The sequence below is a fragment of the Lytechinus variegatus genome, chromosome 18 (assembly GCF_018143015.1).
Source record: "Lytechinus variegatus isolate NC3 chromosome 18, Lvar_3.0, whole genome shotgun sequence".
Lineage (NCBI taxonomy): Eukaryota > Metazoa > Echinodermata > Echinoidea > Temnopleuroida > Toxopneustidae > Lytechinus > Lytechinus variegatus.
This window is the reverse complement of record NC_054757.1, coordinates 22,992,511-23,013,943: the sequence shown is the minus strand read 5'-3', so window position 1 is coordinate 23,013,943 and position 21,433 is coordinate 22,992,511. Positions and strand designations below refer to the sequence as shown.

At 34.2% G+C, this 21,433-nt stretch overlaps 1 protein-coding gene across 1 annotated transcript in view; it reads left to right on the top strand.

Annotated features, from left to right (window-relative positions):
* LOC121432238 (calcium/calmodulin-dependent protein kinase type II subunit alpha-like) overlaps nucleotides 1–21,433 on the top strand; it is a gene marked incomplete at its 5' end in the record, with an annotated part of 84,672 nt that overhangs the window by 43,750 nt on the left and 19,489 nt on the right. Inside the window, 4 exons of the mRNA XM_041630091.1 lie at nucleotides 1,856–1,898; nucleotides 5,058–5,120; nucleotides 13,457–13,498; nucleotides 17,810–17,830. Coding sequence (XP_041486025.1) covers nucleotides 1,856–1,898; nucleotides 5,058–5,120; nucleotides 13,457–13,498; nucleotides 17,810–17,830 — 169 coding nt within the window. The remainder of the gene's footprint in view (nucleotides 1–1,855; nucleotides 1,899–5,057; nucleotides 5,121–13,456; nucleotides 13,499–17,809; nucleotides 17,831–21,433) is intronic.

Sequence of the window (21,433 nt, the reverse complement as noted above, 5' to 3'; positions counted from 1 at the left end):
TTTTTCTAAAGGAAATTTGCAAAACGTACCTTGTAAACCAAGGAGATCACACCAAATTGTCAAGAAATCAATGAATGTATGGATATACATTCATATCTAGAATTTTTGAAAAATGAACATGCATTCTATATGTTGACTTTGTTGGCTTTCCATAGTTGGATTGGATCAGTCGCAACTCTTTGTAAGATGGGGCCCTGCTCCTTACAACATGTAGTGTGAATTGATTGCAAACGTTTTCTTGTAACAACCCCTTGGTGTTTATCATCAGCATGGTCGCATTTCTTGAGATATGCCTTGAGACAGTGATTTTGTGTTTTGTCGTGATCTCTCTTTCAAAGAGAGAGTTCTTCTGCCACAGAGGCTGAAATAGAAGGAGTGCAATGAGCATATTTGAAAATATGGGGCAGGTGACAATTTTCTTCAATTTAGAATATTTATTTGTACTGGTGTGGTAGGTCAGTTGGTAGAACATCCGTCTCACAACCGGGAGATCGGGAGTTCGAACCCCGGCCGCGTCAGATCAAAAGACGTCAAAAGATGGGAGTTGCTGCTACCCTGTTTGGTGTTCCACATTGACCTGGCCCTGCACAGTGGCTGCAGGGCCTACGATCAATTGGGCAGAATTAATTTTCGGAGTACTTTTGTTTCAGATTTGTATTTCGAACAATAAAATATGGATTTCATTTTTCATTTAAATAACTGTTCAATGGGTCTTTCTGAAGCTATAGAAGGGGAATGTGTCCCTGGCTCCCCTGCCTGGACTCGCCGCTGGAAGTGAACGACAATGACTGCTTCTGTTGGTTTTGACATGGTTACAGATGAGACATATAGACTCAAAAAAGAGATGTATGGAGAATCAAACATCGTTCATTGTGTGCAATGTACTAAACGCTGCAAGCCATCTGACATCTCCGTGTGTGCATAGTACTTTATACTCGGGCCATGAATATACATTGCTTCTATTATCTGCCACCCCCCCCCCCATGTATGTTAAAGTCATTGTAGCAGGGGCCTAGATTTACTGGACAGAAGATAAAATGTGAAAAGAAGTAGTATGGCACTCAGATCCATCACATTTCTTGCTAATTTACACAAAATAAAATTTGTTAATACAAAGGGAAGCGCGATAGCTCAGTCGATAGAGTGGGGATTTCAGATTCCGGTGACCCAGGTTCAATTCCCAAGTGGTGCGCTAGTGCCCTTTGGTAAGGCATTTATCCTCATTACCAGGTCCCTCGGAAAGGACCTTAAGCCATTGGTCCCCTGGTTGCTTGCTCACAGGCATTCATGCTTTCTTAGCAGTCGGGTAAAAAACCTCGGTAGGCCTATTTTTTTCACCCTCTCGTAATGTATCCTAGTACATCTCCTAAAATTAAATGGAGAAAACAGAAAAAATGGTCATCAAATACAGATTTATGCCAAAACAATTTTAATATATTTTTACCTTTTGTCTTTTTATCTGCTCTGATGTGAAGCTGTATTCCAACATAAAGAAATTTTCCTCTACAGTGCGTATCAAAAAAAAGTTTACACTTTGAAAATATCCTGTAAAATTATACATTTGTAATATCCTGAAGATTGTTCCACATTTTAACATTGGTACAGGTCCATTAAAGCAAATGACGATATAACTGTCGAAAAATATTTCCGCTTGAGTGAGCACCACTTACTTTTACTTTCATTGGATAGATGAGACCCAAACCCAAGATTATATGTGAAAAAATTACCCACATGTTGTATATTTTTTAATTCCCAGGGCTTTTTCAAAGTGTAAACTTTTTTTTGATACGCACTGTATAGACAGGTTGTTGTTGATTTTGTTTTATTATATCATTTTGTTTTTTTCGTCACACAGGGTGCCATCCTCACCACGATGCTGGCTACTAGGAACTTTTCCAGTGAGTATTCCTTCATTCTCTATCTATCCATCACATTGTTCTATCTATCTCTCTCTTCTCTCTTCATACTGCATGAAGACTCTGTGTCTCTCTGTGGCTGATACACTCTTTGTTACACATATTTATCTCTATATTTCAATGTAATTTTTTTTTAACTTGAAAAATTATTTTCATCATATGATTTTGTAAATGGATTTATTGTTAGTCTTGGCTTACAGCCTTTTTTTTCATTTGACATCACCTGCCTCTGTTGCCATGGTTATTTGATATTTCCATTGATTATAAACTGTCTAATGTGATGTTTCATCTAGGGCAGTTACAGAATCTCCCCACCAAAATTTCTATATCTCCTACACATGTATATCAACTCTACTACCCCCTCTATCATATCATGGACCAGTACTATTATCGTATTCATCAAATTTTATTGTCCATTTCATAATGTTTACATCCTAGTACTTATCAGCTAAGTAAAGAACAGAATTTCAGTGGAGGCATGGGTGTCTAGTAGCAACATATTCTACTGGAAAAAAAGAAATAGTGTTTCTTATTTTCTTTTTTAATTTCATCACTTCATTTCTTCAAAAAGTGTTTGCTTCATGACATTGCAGAAGAACAAAAGGTTACAAGTGAACTATAAAATATTTTTTTGATAGAGAAAGTAATCTGTCCACTCAGTGAACTACTTTGGCATCAAATTATCTTTGACAAAGAAAATTTAAAAAAAATCTACTTTAAAAGAAAAATTATTTCTTTAATGCTTAGGAAGGGGTATTCATTCTTTATCGATCCACCGTGAAATTCCGCCTACATTTCTCTTTTTCTTCATGTCATGTGACACAGTAACCTAGGAAATTGATACAATTTAATTCCTGCAAATTACATTATACTGGGCCGAACCATGTTTCATGATATACTATGCTATGAGGGTATCATCTCCTAAGAACGAGCAACACCAATTTGCTTTTTTATTGAATTGGTTATGAATTTGGGCACCACATTGGTTGGATCGCGGATAGCTGAAGGTATGAAAAACATCCTATCATAATCCCTTATCCTCTATACAATAACATTGATCCACACTTGTCAAAATATATTGGCGCCCAAAGGGTTAAAGCGCAGCTTCTGATACGCAGGAGCAGGTGCGATAGTTCAGGTTTAGTCTGTCAATTTGCAAGGAATTCACTGTCATTAGAGAGAACGTGATGACTTTTTATTATCATGTGAAGATGGTCAGGGGTATCATGAACAATCATGTTTTGATTGGTTAGTTTAGATCAAAATCATATCTTCTTCAGAGCTCAATCATATATTTTTTATCTTTATCTTATTGCATTCATACAGTTACCCTTAAGCTTTTATATTCATTGTGGTAATGATTTAATTAGCCTTTATAATTTTGTGGTATTGATCATATCCTACAAGGAGGTATCATTATGGGTGTCATGGGGTCCAACATTGAAATTGTAATTTAATATGTTTTATTTGCAAGTTAAACTTAGTATTATTTTCCACTTTCATCATTGGAGATTGTAAAAGATGTGTTGAAATTCTCTACTTGTATATTGAATTTCTGAAATGTTGTATTCTTGATGTGATTTTGAAAAATAGTAATAAGTATCGTCTGTATTACATTCATCAAGCAAAAAATTAGGAAGGTTTTGAGGTATGTTTCGGTAAAAAGTAAGAGATCCTGTATATAAGTTGTAAAGATTTTTAACAAGTCCCATTATAATTTATGCTATTTAAATGAGATATAGCATTTCAATTGTAATATTTGTTTTTCTATATATTCATAATGGAGTGTTTTAAAATGTAAAAAGATTTTTTAATTAAAAAAAAGAAACATTAAAATGTTTTGTTATGAGAGAGCAATTTAGAAGACCCGGGGTACAATAAGTCCAGTGTGTCCTTTTGTTCTTATCATCTTTAATCATCTGCATCTATATGTATCTTAAGACAGATGCGAGACACATTAAATGGATTCCAAAGAATCAGAGACAATGGGTGATTTCAAGTCCGGTGTTGGCCTTGGTGTTGGTGTTGAAATTTTGATTGTTTCCCTAGCTCCAAAACTTATTCAGAGTTTGAAAAAATGATCCAGGGGGGTGTTTCACAAAGATTTAAGTATGACTTAGGTCGCACTTAAATGTCGACGCGTACATGATATGCAACGCGCAATCTTATTGATCAATACGCAGTAGTGCGCGTCCTCTTGGCATGATCTGACCAATGCTGTCATGCCTTTTATACTGCGCGCAACTAGGCATTTAAGTGCGACTCTAAGTCATACTTAAATCTTTGTGAAACAACCCCCAGATCACATCATTGACATCTCAACAACTAGTGAGTTACTTTTCAGGACCATCTTCATTTTATGTTTGGCGTTATAATCGTGCAAAAATTGACCTAACACCAACACCAAAAGGTCAACACCGTGCTTGAAATCACCCATTATAGCTGCATTGAATTCCAACTTATTATTTTATAAACGATAGTAATGATATATGGGATACTGCTCACATATCCACTTTGTTAAACAGCAAAAACTGTGGTGTTAACCGGTGTACATAGAGGACCACACCAGTCATTTTACTCCGGTGTTAAATTGACAGTGTTAGTTTTACACCTATAGGTGTTATTACAACACCTTTGCTTGTTATATTTACACCCTTTGGTGTTATGTTCAATCTCTAGGGTGTAATTTTAACACCTCAGGGTGTGGTCCTCTATTAACACCAACTGGTGTCAGTTTTAACACCACAGTTTTTACAGTGTAGGTACTCAAGGAACTTCCTTACTACCCTGGCAAAGCTAAAGGTGCAATTTTGATGTTCACAGCTTATTTTGAGGAATTCTACCTGCCGATACCAGCTTATATTTGCCATGGTTGTGATCCGAACCCAAGACATTGTGATTGTAACGCAAGAGTCAGAACCACTAGACCATGGTTGCTTAAATTCAAATGGTAATTCAACACAAAAAGATTGGAATTCAATGCAATACAAATGCCCTGATTTCTTATGAATTCATTTATCATCTCTCTCTTCTATCTACATGCTCTTCCAACACACGGTTATGAAATATTATTATATTTGATATTCATATATATATATATATACATCTTAATAATCCCACACTCCGTCATACACCCTGCAGAACGTTTCTCAAAAAGCAGTACGGAGCGGGAAAATAAAACTATCTGCCTTTCCATGGCCCAAGGTATATTGTTTTTTTTACACAACTCCTTACTATATTTATATATATTTATTTTTTTCAAATACTACCAAATTTTTATGAGAAGAAACCATAATAAACTCTCTATCTCACCCATGCATCGCTGCTTGTTTTTCCAATTCCTCATACTCACTATTTATATATTTTTTTCTGGTTTTTCGAGAGTTCCTGCATGATCGACAACTATAACCAAAAATCCTAGGATGCTGTAGCTTCTCTTCCAGGCACTGGGGATATAATTCTTATGCAAATGCAGAATTTCACCACAAATGAGCATTTTCTAAAATGGATTTTTGTAGACTTTTATTTTGTTTATATTTATGCATTTGAATATTGAAATATTTCAAAAATAGAACAAATAGACCTCAAAGACTGAATGGTTATGATATGATAAAACCAGTATAATTTGGTTCTATCAAATTTATTTGTTCAAAATATATACTCCCTGGTGCCTGGAAGCGAGGCCAAGGATGCTGCTTTTTAACGTGCTTGTTTTGTAGATGTCTGAGTTTTTTGTTCATGTAATTTTTCCTTCTAGCTTCCATTAATTAGTATCGTCATGAAGATTTGCTGTATAACTTTCATTCCGTACAAGGTGGATGTGTAGATCTCTGTATATTTCTTGGGGTGATAGATTTGTCAAATGGGTTGAATTGTCATCAGTGCTAATCATGATTTGGGTTATATTCTCTGCCTTTCCCCAAACTTTCATTTTTCTGTCTGTTTTTTTCCTAATTACATTCCAAATGACATGAGATGATTCCCGATTCTATGCTGTCTTTCTTCATGATACTTATTTCTTTTATGCTTCACCTGAATTCTGAGTCTTTTTTATGTCAGTTAACTTTCCTCCTTTTATGATAGTTTTCCATACATCTTTGGGTTTATGAAGTAACAATATTGTCTTCTTTCATCTGCTGACTTTGTTTGGTATTTGGGTTGCCAATTTGATAGAAAATATGATTTCTATTAATTTCAATATGTTAGAATACTGACTTGGGTGGTGGCATTTTAAGGGGAATGATATAATTCTAGTAATTTTTTAATGTTTCCTGTTCACATTCCCGTGAAAAGCAAAAAAGTGTGTGTTTTTCATAGGTGACACCACACAACTACACCAGTGTGAAGAACACTTGATCAAAATAACCCCAAAACACATTTACTGGTAGAAAGGAGATATCAATTCACCATTTCTGGAAAATGACATTAATGTGCTGGTATAATCGATTTCGTTTCTTGCTTTTAGTTTGGTGAAACAAGGAAATAACTTGCATTTACATTCAGTATATTCTTTGATAAATAGAACAAAGTATGGTTGAGAGAAAGGGATATTTAGCTATCATGGTTTAGAAATGTATTTAATAGTCATTCCTTTCTTATAATTGTTGGCGATTGTCCTTTTTTGGCTTTCAAACTAATATTACAACACTGGATTCTTATCCTATATTAATACTTCTCCATGAACTTTTATACCCCCATAATTATAGTTTAAGACAATCTGTTTTTGTTTCTTTGAATCTGAGGTAACATGAGGATAACACATTCAAACATTATTTTGATATATTTACTTTGACAGAGAATTTACATTTTTATACTAATATTATCTGTCTATAATGATAAAGCAGTATAATTTTCGTCTCATGCATATGAAATCACACAAACACAATAACAAAACTTGAAAGTACTGATATGCATATATATTTTTTCATATTCCTGTGTTTATGTTTATTCGCTAACCACAAATTAATGATTTAACTGAATCCTCACCAACATGCAATACATGCATATTGACTGTGTCAAATAAAATGCAATAATTAAAACTGAAATCATGATGGCGAACAGAATTCCATATTTTACCATTATAAAATGTTCCTAATTCTCTTGACTGAATTGAATAGTTCAGGTAATTTATTTACCCTATTCATTTTGTCTGTAATCACAGAAGGAGTTTATTTAAAACATTTATTGGCATTTGTTCTTTAGATTTGATAAGACAGATTGTGATGAAAAGATGAATAACAAAATTGTCATGAGAATTGTTGCCTACTATTTTTCCTTCCCCAAGAAATATGGAAAAAGAAAAGGTAAATAAATTTATACACAAAAAATATCAATATTCTGAAATGCTCTGATGTTTTCAGAATGTATCATGTGGGAATCATTCCTCAATTGCTTGCCATTATGGCAATTCTTTTGGTGAGGACAATATATTCTTCAGCATAAGACCACAATAACACATACATATTCCTTGTGATATAAATAATTCTCTTCACGATGAAAAAATCAATTGTTGAATTGAACGTGTGTGTGATAACACATATTTCATTTCCCCTGTGAAAGTGACCTTGAGCAATGCCAAATATGGCGTGATGATACAGTTTTCTAGCTTGCAGAGAAATTATTTCTAATGAGGGTCTACTTTGAATGGTTTGTGTTTTTTCCCCTTCTGGCAAAATCCAATTAAAATCTGAGCTTGCATGAGTTCCATTGAAAAATATTATGGTGTGAGTATGAGAGATTTTGACACAGAAACTTAGGTTGCCAATTCTAGATGTTAGTAATGAGTTTGATTGTAGAGTTTTTACCGTAATTTTGAGACTATAACATTTTACATTATTCAAATAAGAATATTTATTTCTTTTATTGCTTTAATAATAAACTTGATTAATTAATTATTAAAGTAATCATTGTATTTCATGACTGTCTTGTACAAATAGCCATTGAAGATTTTCATTAATAAACCACTAATGATCTGTGGCTTTATACTGTCACGAAAACTACAACTTACACTTAGTATTGAAAAAATGATTGAACATTTTAAACATATGGTAAATTGATATGTATTTATGTCTTTCTCTCAAAATCAATTACCACTTCACATTTTCTGCACAAGATATAATAGCTTGAAAAACGATGATTAATAGATCATGAATTGCAAAACATACCCATCTATTTCTTTTTGATAGTAGTGAAGTGTCAATTACCCAAAATATGAATGCTCTGCAATGATTGCTCTTCAAAGCATGATCTCATAACATGGTTGCAAAGTAGATTTTTCATGGCCTCATGGTTCGTAAACCATGTCACATATTTTCAAAGCACATGTATGGACATGCAGCTAACAGTTTAAAAAGTTATCTTATAGCTGTTAAGTGGAAGAGCAGAGATGTATATGTCCTCCTAAGTATGTGAGATCAGAAGGAATGTTTGGATTAGGATAAAGCAATCATACTATTTCCACATCAGATCAAGATAACATATCAAGTCATTCACATTCAAAGTGTAAAAGGTATTATGATAGCTGAGATATGAAAGCTGAGCTCTGTCCATTGTGTTGAAATGTACCCCTACTTTTCAAGTGAAATATAAATGGCATACAGAATGATTGCAATGTCGCCTTATTTACAAATTTGATGATAATTGATACACTCGTTTACATTCCTTTTGCCCCTATTCTAAAAAAAATGAGGAATATTGATAGATTTTAAAAAATATTTTAATATATTTCTTGTTCTTTTATGTTTCCTTTTAAATATAACCTGTGAATATTCTTTCCTTGGCTTTGTTCAGTCTGTGGCATTTGGTGATTTGAAAATAAATGAATCAGCCATGTTCACATCTTCTGAAGATAATCCAGTACCATCCAATGCAGTACAATACAGTATTGGTATTTTTTTTCTAGTGGAAACCTAATGGATGTGTTCATACATATTCCATTGAAGTTACTGAAACATTATATAGTACTTGTTTAAAATCACCTTGCAAAACTTGTGTTTGAACCTTAAGGTCCATTCTGTTGGTCATTTTAAATTAGACATTTACTGTTTGCTCAATGGAATAATGATAATTGGTGACGAGTTAACAAAAAATTGAATAAAAAATGGTTTTACATAAGTGATTGGATAGCAGTACAGCAAGGTGCCCTGACTTCATACACTACTCATCTCATTTACATAATATTATGCAGTTTCTTTTATAGCTTTAGCACTATCAAAATATTTTTAAATTTATGGGGGTTTTCAGTATGTAACATGAAAGAAAACTCAAACAAAATCATAGCTCTAGAAATGAAGATGTTAGTGATTATGCTGTATTTGAGAGTTCAATAAATTACCCCAAATGGTTACAATTCTTTTCAACCCATTTGCATCAAATACTTCCATTTAGTTTCTCTATTGCAGAGCTAATACCATGGGGATACTCTTGATACAGTATCATCAGTCAGAGCGAATTGTTTGTGACTGTTTACTTGAGAAGTGATCCCCAACTAACAAGATTCAATATCAAATGTCATTCTCCAAGTGCTTTGAACAAAACTATCACATACCTTCAAGATTAAGGCCTTGTTCAATTGACCTATCCTTGAAACAATTTTCCAGAAGACATTTTGTCTGAACCGTGTGTTTTGTCATTTTTAAATGTAGTTTGTATTCGAAAAGCAAGCAGGGATTTCTTAATAGACGTATTTTAAAGACATTTCTGAAGATCTATGACGGACCAAAATGGAGATCTCCTTAATGATGCTGCTTCTTTTTCCGGTGGGGATGTATGGATTCCATAAACTCCAAGCTGACCCATTCCTGGGTCAAACTGGTGTACAGGGATCGGGGCAGAATCAGCTTTTTAGGGCGGGGGGGGGGGGGGATCTCCTGCAGTAACCCTTCTGTGTTTTTGAGATTCATGTTTGTCATTCCAAATGGATAAAATTGTTTGAACTCACCCTAAGAAGAGCAAAGCCATCAGGGTTTATTCTTGGGGTTATTTCGATTGAGAATGACAGGTTTAAGATGAACCCTAATGTATGCTCCATAGGGGTGTAAGCTCTACCGGTAATCAGGCTGCATAGAGGGTTGCTATTCAAGCACATGACTTTGGAATGATCTTACGTCTGTTGGAAGAGAAGATACATTGTTCTTAGGCCAACATGTTTCAGTCAGCAAACTTAAAGGGGATGTTCATTCCTGTACCCTTGTATCGCTTCATATATAATGAGAGTGTCTGTCGTTATTTTGGACTGAAATTAGAGTTTTTTTATGTATCAGGTTTGCCCCCTTTTTTCAAATAGTCAACTCATTTTTAAGTTCATGTTAAGGGCTGCTACAGGAGATAAGATAATTTGTCCAAAGTTTGCAACAAATGCCTCAAAATATCAGTTCTATTTGTACCTGTATGAATGGTGGAAGACTGGGATTAGAAAAGAATCTTATTGTATCAGGGTTTTTTTTGTATCCGATATACATATTTATACCGAGTTTCTAGCATACTGTTCTTGACAGTACACTAGAGTTCTGTCAAGCCATATGATCAGAATGACGTGAACTCCCAGTCTAGAATTATGATGATCGTTAGCATACCATCCATAGAACTACTCCCAGTAGACATTATCCGATAAATATAGGATCAGCTGGGGGGTCCCTATGTGAGTGCACTCCGGAACAAAGCTATGACAGAATAATGTGGGATCTAAACTGCTACCAGCTGCTTCCAAGGGGGGTAATCCTACACCTATATTCCAGTCAAGTGCTTCACCGTGTACCTCTAAGGCCCTGTTTATGCTTCCACTTTTCAGGCCAGAATCAGCGTTTCCAAACGTGATTAGTCCAAAACACGGTTGCGTCCATGCTTACTTTCATTTAAACGCTGTTTCAAAACGCCGATCGTAAACTCACAAAAAGGTGCGTTTCTAAACGTCGTTTGACCAAAATCAGGCTTTCTGGGGAAGTGTAAACAGAACTACGATCGTAAACGTGTTTAAATGACGTCATTTGGTACATGCTTCCGGTGAGATGAAAATCCGCGGGCAAATACAGTCGTATTGCTCCATGTAATCTCCACGTAATAACAATCGAAAAAAAAGGCACGCCCAATTCGACCTCGCTTTACGATGCGAAGCCAGCTGGAGATCATGATTTGCTCTGAAAAGTTAAGCATAAACAGCACTCCCAGAACCATGTTACGATCGGCGTTTTGAATCAACGTTTGAAGTCGCTGATTCTGTCCTCGCAATGGAAGCATAAACGCACCCTTAGTACTACCATGGATCCTACTAGAACACTACGGTGTTTTTTTCTGTTCATATTGATGTTTGGTGGGGGTGGGAGGGGGGGATACACATGAGTCATCCTAAAATTGACTCTGAGTGATGCTACAGTCATATAATGGCATACTCTACTTGCATATTGCTGCAAATTGTTGAAATGCATTTGTTGCCAGGCGTAACCAATGTATCTCGTAGTCCTGCAAGTTTAAATATTTCTGAATTAGAAAAAAAAAGTGCAAGATGAGATCACTTCAATCTAAAGCTCACATCTTTGCATTTTGTGGAAGATTAACTTTTTCTGATTTTACAGTTATTTCAGTCACAGGGTAGCTGGAATCATACTGTTGCCTGATCGCTGCTCGCAACTGCTAAAAACTAATGCAATTTTTGCTCGCTGTTGTTGGAGTCTAGCCTGCGCAACATTAGTTTTCTACGAATGGCACAAGTTAGGCCTGTATGCACTAGAGCTACATGTAGATTGGCAATGTTAAAGGTGCTACTTCCAAAGCTTGCCATGTATTGATGGGTATGATTTGAGCGTTGATTATAATAGGCATATAAATGTGTAACCTGAGCTATTTTCGAGGGAGACAAGTCATGTTTCTAAGAGGGATTTTCACCTAATTCAAACCTTTTCTACGTAGTGCATCTGAAAAACAATACCTTAAAGGGCTCTTTTTATGGCTTTTAATTTGCATCCTAATCATATTGAGTCAAGTAATGTACAGTTATCTTTGTAATTTAATGCACAGTGTGACATGAGTCTTGTGGTGTACAACCTCACTGAGTGGCAGTGCAAACAGCCCCTATCTAATATCTTGCTGTGTTGCTTCATAACAGAAATCATTCTGTACAATGGGTACTGGTTGGAGAGAGAGGTGTAGATATGGGATAAATTCATTTCATTGTATTTTAAAGAACCCTCCATAAAACAACATCCAGAAGAAACGGAACTTTGGATATTATGGCTTATCTTTGTTCATGTCACTAGTACATTGATGTTTACATTTGTTCAATTGAATTTGCATTTAAAAGTACAAGAACAACATGTTTTTTCTCATGATAAGATAACAAATTTTATTGGTGGTAATTCATGCATTTCAGTTCCATCTTAATCAAATGGTTGATTAACAAATCATAAGTGTTTTCATTTATGTGTCGTAGAGAGATATGAACTCATCATTTTATTAAGATCTGTTATTTCTTAGAAAACCCCCAAATGTCTAAGAGGTATTCATTTGAATAGGATTTCAGTCAGACTTTTCACATATGGGTTTGGGTCAAGTGAAAATGGAAAGTGGACATTTATGGATTCACTTCATGATTTTTAGGGTTTTTCTGTTGTATTTTTTGTATAAACTCTTACCAACTTTTTTTCAATACTTTTTCCAGTAACAAATCTACGAGTGTGGGTCTGTCCATCCCATCATATTCTTACATCATGAAATTTGACATTCTTCTTCCCCACTAATATGAAAGCAATGACCAGCAGCTCCCTTATAATAACACAAACTCACATTTTCTTTCCCAGTCATATACTTGTTCAACACTTTAACATCAAACATGAAATGAGGCAGTGATTGTAGCGTGCACACGTATTTATCAGTGGCGAAGTCTCACAATATGGTGCCATTCTCCTTCGATTGCTATTCCAGTTCAAAATGTAAACAAGCCTCAAATTCAGTGGTGGTTTTGAAAAAAAAATATGCTTTATACATATTTCATTCACTACTCATGCTTTGGTGCTAACGTAGAGAAATATACCAATACTGACTTAAATTTGTTTATTGATATCTATTGCCAAAAAACAACAACAATGGACTTGTTTATTAAAAACTGTCTGCCCATATTGCTACAATGATCACAATGTGCAACACACATGTATTCAGTTTCCATTTGCAATAGCTAAATTCCTTTTAGGACCTTTTGGTAGTGTTAATTAAACATCATTGACATATGATATCATAAACCGCGGTTTAGATAATACTTGTATGAATTTAGTCAAAAACATAAAGTTTCCTAATAATGTGATGGATGAAGTTGCTTCCAGTTTTCCAGCAAACCATCTTGCACAGCCACACCACCTGCTTTCTGGTGCACCGAAAGTCTTTCTTTCCACTCGTTTGTTTCCGAACCTTGTCACACCACAAAATGTTGCAGCGTGTAATGTTGCACCACACCATGTTTCAGCATAAATTGTTGCACCATGATGTTGCAGCCTAATGTTGACACCACAAAGTTGCTTCTCAATGTTGCCTCTGCTTTTCTTCGCCTTCCCTAGGAATATCAGCGGCTTCTCAGCAGGCACAGCAGGCCAGTTCAGGTTGGAGCTCTGCTAGATTTATTCACATATTACCATGGTAACAAAGCACCAAAGTCACAGGCAAAGTCATGGACAGGTTTATTGACAAAGTTGTCAAAATATTTCAAAGACGATGTGAGGGCAGTTACCAGTCTCTCAAAAAGTCATTTAGTCATAAATCTAGTTGCATTATCTGTCTCTTTCGTAATTGGCTATCATGAATATTTACACAAACTTGACAACAATATTCTTTAAACCTGTTGAATTAAAAAAAAAATCCACTTTCTGAACTGTGACCTTCAACTGTTTTGTTACCATGGTGATATGGTGTTGTCCACTTTTCTAATAACATTGACTTGATTTTTCTTCAGTTCTTTCTGTTATTCTAACATCATCCCTGTATGAAGTATAGCTCTGGTTTTCCCTTTGAAAGTTGATTTTTTTTCTAACTCAATCCTTCATTTTCAGCCAAGTTATTAAGTCCATTACCCCAAGATCCCTTACCCCAAAAATCTTTTTAAAGAATGGAAAATTGTGTTCTCATGGATTAAAAACATCAAAAATATTTTTTAAAAAGAATAATATATTTTGTATCCATTTGCATAACAAATGGCTGATATAATTAAGATTGGTTATAATGTATAATGAATGGTGAACTGTGGTTTTTATAACCAATGAAAATTCATATGATGATATGTTTTTTTATTTCTTTATGTCAGTATTTTTTTTGCAACCCAAACTACCTAACTAAATTTTTATCTATAGTAATAGTATATAATTAAAACATATTTTTATTTTAGTGGTAAAAGCTCCCACCATATTACGTTTTTAAAAATTGTTTTGTTTTTGTTTAGTTCCATTTTGTTTTGACTAACTGCATATTATTTTAAAGGATTGATTCGTATGGCATGCAGAATGTGCTTGGAAATTATAAAAAGGATTGATAGATAGACTTGATTTAAGGTTTGTCTTGATGCCAATGATTTATTTTTCATACTTTCATACCATAATGCAGCATGGATCATAAATATCTTCATTAATTTCATATTGATACACGAAAAAATGACTATATTATGAATTCTTAACAAACCTTGTCAAAAATTTTATGGAAGTTAAAGAAGAGTTTCTTTAAACTCGGGCTTTGTTTTCATTCATTTTCAAAGCCTGATGAAACCCTTTAAATGTGATTTTCAAATAAAAAAATGAGTATATAATAAAACTCATTTCTAAACTGTGATATGATATTCATGGCTAAAATTCACAATTACAATTTCTAAAATGAAAATGAAAGTTGGGTCTCTAACAACAATAAAACAAAATGTCTTTTAGGGGTATTTTTAATCATGGGATTGGTGGATAATTTCATGATACAATCTTTGGATATACATTTTTGACATGAAATATACAAGTTTGTTTGATGGGTCTCTAGTTAGAAAAATATAAATATCAAGAGAGCATGCCAACAGGATAAACTAAAAAATGTATAATTTTCATAAAGGATTATCAGGGAAAAGTGTTAAAACATTCACTTCACATTTGTAAGATGGATATTGACATAATAATAGTTCAATATAATTTTTCATTATTGATAGTTTACCCAAGCTTTACAAATTTTGGGGTTGGTCACTGTTTACTGGACCATGGGACATGCCAAATATCTTTTTTGATGTGACATGACCAGCAATAAAATATGAAGTGCAAAATGTGTAGGATTCCTGTATACGATTTCAAATCCATCAGGCTTGAAAGATAGCTGGTTTTTGCAGTTCATCAACGTTTGCTGTTTGACAACTTGTCAGATCTGCCAAAAACTTTCAAGCTTTTAGAAACACTGGTACTATTGTACCTGTCAGATAGAGCAGACTTGGTGTGTGTTTCATAAAGCTGTTTGTAAGTTACCAACGAGTTTACACACAACTGGGGGATGTTTCACAAAGATTTAAGTATGACGTGAGTCACACTTAAATGCAGACATGTGCTTGATATGCAACATGCGATCTTATTTATAGATATGCAGTGGTGCACAGCCCCATGATATAATCTGGCCAATTCTGTCAAGCCTTTCATACCGTACACAACTCGGTATTTAAGTGCGACTATAAGTCATACTTAAGTCTTTTTGAAACACCCCCTGGTCACCCTTTCTTGTGCTAAGCAATACATTGATATGTAATTGACTCAACCACCTAAGAACATGTTCAAGTCGTTCGTAAACTTGTGTGTAACTTTATGAACAACTTTATGAAACACCCCCACCTGGTTTGACATATCATCTGGTTAGTCCTTTCATTGAATGCTCCCCAAATATGAAGAGTGCATGGGATACTTTGGATGGGGGCTCTTCATGAACTTGATAGCTTGTTATACATTTATGAGAGTAAATTTTGAAGACAAAAAATATGACACTACATATTGGATTTCTTGAATTTGTATCTAGGGTTTGGCAATACCTTACATTCATTGAAAGTTAAAATTTAGGTACAACATTGCAAGGGACAAAAATGAAAGAAGAATGGAAAAATAAATCCATCGATAATAGAGATATGCAGGAGAGCGATAGAGAGAGAGAGCATGTCAGAGGGAAACCTTTAAAGATGTTAATTTTATATGAATCCAACCAGTGAATGATCTATGTAATGGATGTTATTTCATATTATTTCCCACTCATAGTTACTTATGTATTTCTTACTGTGTTAAGATAAATAATATATCTTTATCTTTGTAATCTGTAAGTATATGTATATGCCTCAAGAAGTTAACTGGAGTGGTTCTAACTCATTTGATAGTTTGTATTGAAGTGAAGTAAAATAAGATAAAATTAACAGAATATTTGTTGATTTTTAATGTTGCATGAATAAACATTCTTTCATGCACGAAGACTAACATGAATTTTGCCTTTTTTGTAGAATCTAAAATGTTGACTCTAAAAACAGAAATGTTTACCTCTAACTTTAATACAAGTGATATGTGTCTTATTATATTCTATGGAAATGACTTGTGTTGTGTATATTTGATCTCAATGAAACTTTATTAAGTTGTCAACCTTTTCCAAGTTTTGTCAGTATAAAAATATGGGTTTGTAAATACCATGCGCAACTTACCACCGGTGCGAATTCAAGTGATTTTAGGTTAGTTGTAAAATGAACATCTTTAAAAATGCAAACATTAGATGCTTAAAGAGGAAAGTTTTGAAAGTGATTCTGCAGAATTACAGTTCTAAAAGTTACTTCAATGCAACAAAAGTCTCAATAATGATTCTATGAACATGAATCATTAAACTGGCCTGTCTTCAGTTTGATGTAAAAAAAATTAACAAAAATCCTTGGTTGCTATCTTGCAGTGATCATGTTCTAAGTTTACATTTGATTTGTGTTGTGATTCATGTTTATATTTCTATCATAAGAAAATCGCTAGAATGTTCTTTAGACGAATCTGATAGGACTAATACAATGACTGACACCTGGATTTTCAAATAACATATGTTTTTAATCAGAGGCAGTATTTTGAAATACAAGAGATCCACTTAAATGCAAGATTGATGATAATCTTGTTTTGTGTGAAATAATGTTGATAAATTCAGATACATTTTTAAAATCTGTGTTTTCTTTAAAATCTGTGTTTTCTTTGGGTAAAGTATTTTGAACTTACTTGGTACGCAATCCCCAAAGAAGAAACAAACAACAGCATGCTCTATGATATTAGATGCTGAAGTCCCTGCATTCATGGACAAAAAACCATTTCAGATAATAATCATTGATCCTTTAAAATTATGGCACTACCTTGAAATTCATGACTTTCCTTTTTTGTTTGTCTTTCATTACCTCCTTAAATTGAGGATTTATTGGTGCATATGATTGAGGAATGAGAGGTCTTAAATAATTCACTTGTCATGATGAAGTATTGTTAATCCCTTGGGTATATTGCTGATATCCACTTGACACTACAGTTTACTTTCCATTCATTTCATAACGTCTTTGCACACAAGATAATGCCTCTCTTTTCAGCCTTCTTTTTATTCTTTAGAAATCTTCAAAGATTCCATTGCCTCTATGGTGTATATCTATTTCATTTACTTGTATCTCTCTTAAATAATCTAGGCCTCTCCTCCTACAACTTTCTCACCTGTCCCCCCCCACATTTCACAATCGTTTAAACCCTTGTAAATTGAAAGTGTTTCAAGTGACTTTTTCTTGTACTGAACTAATCTTCTTTGTGTTTTGTTCTTTTCTCCTGACCTTCCTTCGCGTTAACCTATGGATACCTGTCCTATGATCCCTCAATATTTGACCTTTGACCCTTTACCCCCACCCTCTATCCTTCCCCACCCCACAGGCTCAGCACAAAATAAATCAGGTTAGATTCTGGTGGTTGGCTTGCCATACATTTGTCAAAAAAGAGGAGAAAATCTGAACTTCCTTTACTTTTATTACCAGTGCCTTAATTCCTCAATATTGAATGAATTTGATTTAGAATTTTGTCATATGTAAGTAATGTATTAAATCTAAAGTAATGATTTATCTATTTTAGGCCTACTATTTTTGCCCTCAGTTTAAGTCCAAATGATTTGTAAGCAAAAAGTTAAATTTTTACTGAAGTTCTGGTGGCACTTGAATTGCAGATGCTTAAATTTATTAAAAAGATCTATAATACCACAGAATTCAGATTATTTTAGTAAATATACATGTAGATGAATATATTTATCATAAGAGTGGAAATTCTTAAAGGTCTAGTCCACCTAAGAAAAATGTTGATTTGAATCAATAAAGAAAAATCAGACAAGCACAATGCTGAAGATTTCATCAAAATCGGATGTAAAATAAGAAAGTTATAACATTTAAAAGTTTTGCTTATTTTTAAGAAAATAGTTGTATGAACGAGCCAGTTACATCCAAATGAGAGAGTCGATGATGTCACTCACTCACTATTTCTTTTGTTTTTTATTGTTTGAAATATGAAATATTTTGATTTTCTTGTCATTGTCATGTGAAATCATCAAATTCATAAAAATTGAAATATTGCATAACTATTTCTTTTGTTTTTATTGTTCGAATTATGCAATATTTCAATTTTTATGAATTTGATGATTAGGACCTCCTTGCCTGAAGCACAAAATGTTAAAATAATGGAATTCCACGTGTTCAGGAGGAATGAAACTTCATTTCACATGACAATGACAAGAAAATCAAAATATTTCATATTTCAACAATAAAAAACAAAAGAAATAGTGAGTGAATGACATCATCAACTCTCTCATTTGGATGTAACTGGCTCGTTCATATAACTGTTTTGTGAAATGAAGCGGAACTTTAAAAATGTCATAACTTCCTTATTTTACATCCGATTTTGATGAAATTTTCAGTGTTATGCTTGTTGAATTTTTCTCTTTATTCAAATCAAGTTTTTGTTGGGTGGACTTGTCCTTTTATAAAGATGCTGAACAGAAAATTTTCCCTTTTTTGGCAAGAATGTGTTTGTGGGGTTTTTCAGTCAGAAATGCATGTGCTCTCAAGGTTTGATTTCTTGAATTTAAATCATTATTTACTTGAACAAATTTGAGACAGGATTTATGGAGATTAGTTTTGAAAAGTGTTATATTTTAGGTACAAGTTCAGATTTTCTCTTGTTTTCTTTAAACTGGCAATGAAATTTGACTGATATGTCTGCTCGTGATGAGCTGTTCCTGCCATCATCTGTTTGCATGTGTTTTATCAGAGGTCATAAATATTTCTTTCGTTGTCTTACCGTCATCATCATTATCATCATCATCATCATCAACACCAACATCCTCATGATTATAATCATCATCATCATTATTATCATTGTTATCATCATCACCATCATCCTCATAATTATAATCATTATTATTATCATAATCATAATCACAACCACCATCATTATCATAATCATCGTAATCATAATTATCATCTTCATCGTCATCATGATGATAATCGTCATCCTCATGATCATAATCAGCATCATCATTATCCTCATAATTATAATCATCATCATTATTATCATAATCATCATTGTAATTGTAATCACCATCATTATCATAATCATCATTGTAATCATAATCATTATCATAATCATCATCATTATAATAATCATAATTATTATCATCATCATTGCCATTATTATCATAATCATTATCATCTTCATCATATTGATGTGAACGTCTCTCATGCCTGCTGCCGTGGTTGAGCATTGCATACAATATGAAAGTAGCAATAATAGTTTTTTTTTGTACAAGAAGGTAGAAATTCTGTTGCAAAAACATGTTCTCATCAGGAATTGATATATTCTATATTGCATCATTACATCATTATTTTAAATTAAACACCTGTTTCATGCTTGCTTCCATATCATGTAACATAGGACGGCGGCAAATGTGTGTTATTTCTCAGTTTGTATTGTGCTGAAAAATGCATCTTGTCCAATTTTGGATTTGATCTTTTATTTTCTAACTTCTTTGTGTTCATTCTTCAGTGAAATTAGGCATCTCATAATGTTACATTGTTTTGCTGGACATCATTGGGTTCCCTTTATTTCATCAAGGGAGCTGTAATTGTGCCATTGTCAATATAAAAGTTCAATGCTTTCATAGGATTTGTCATGTATTATTTTGAATAGTTATTTTATTTTTTTACTCCATGATTGGAAGGGATAACAAGGTCTGCCAAAGCCAAAATCAAGATAATTTAAATAGACCCGTTATATTCATATTTTTAGCCATATATCCCCACCTAGTCCTCCTTCCGTTGTTGGTTTGTTAAATCTTCTTAGGGTGGATAAATAATTCTGACAATTTTTTGTTATCAGCTATTTCATACTCATCTCATCTCATCGTCTTTATGCTTTACTTTGGTATTATTGCTTAAGCTTCCATGATAGTTGTTTTATTTCATTTGTATTGATGTCATTGGTGTGGAGGTACTTTATATCACTTCGAAAGGAATTGATAGATATTTGTGATATCATAATTCAAGTGGTAGTGGAAAAAGGTAAGAGGTGGAATGCCCTGCAACATACAAATATGTCTATTACATCAAAACATAAGAGTATTGAAGTAATAAAAACTTTTTAAAAGGGTATTAAAGTAAACTGAGATGATGATAAAAGGGAGTGGGAAAAAAATGCAATGTGTGGAAGTCAGTGCTGGAGAGGGTTTATTGATGTGGGGTTTAGTATAGGTATAGCAAAGGGATGTTTGGTAAGGTTGGGTATTGGGGAAAGAGAATCAACATATGGTGAGGGTGTGGCTGTGGGATGGGGCAAATTGATGTGGGATGGGGCAGATTAATGTGTGATTAGAATTGATGTTTAGAAGAATGGAATGAATATGTGATATGGATGGATGTGTGGTATGGAGAATGGATATCTGATGGGGTGAATTGATTGAATGGTTTGGAAATGGTGTAGGTTAGAGCAAATGAATGTGTGGGTGTGGGGTGGGGAAAATGGATGTGTAATAGAGTGGGTGTGGGGTAGAGTGAATAAATGTGGGGTATGGGTGTGTGTGGGGTGGGGAAAGCAGGTATGTAGTAAGGTGGATGTGGGGTAGAGTAATTGGATGTGTGATAATGGTGGGTGTGGGGTAGAGTGAATGTGTGGTATGGGTGTGTGTGGGGTGGGGTGGGGAAAGCAGATATGTAGTAGGGTGGGTGTGGGGTAGAGTGAATGGATGTGTGGTGTTGGTTGGTGTAGGGTGGGAAAAATTGGTGTGTAGAAGGTTAGGTCTGGGGTAGAATGAATGAATGTGTGGTATGGGTGAGTGTGGGGTGGGGAAAACTTGTGTGTAATAGGGCGGGTGTGGGGTAGAGTGAATGAATGGGTGGGTGTGGGGTGGGTAAAGTGAATGTGTAGTAGGAATGGATGTGGGTAGAGTGAATGAATGTTTGGTATGGTGTGTGGGGGGTGTGAAAAGGGTGTACACTAGGTGGGTTTGGGGTAGAGTGA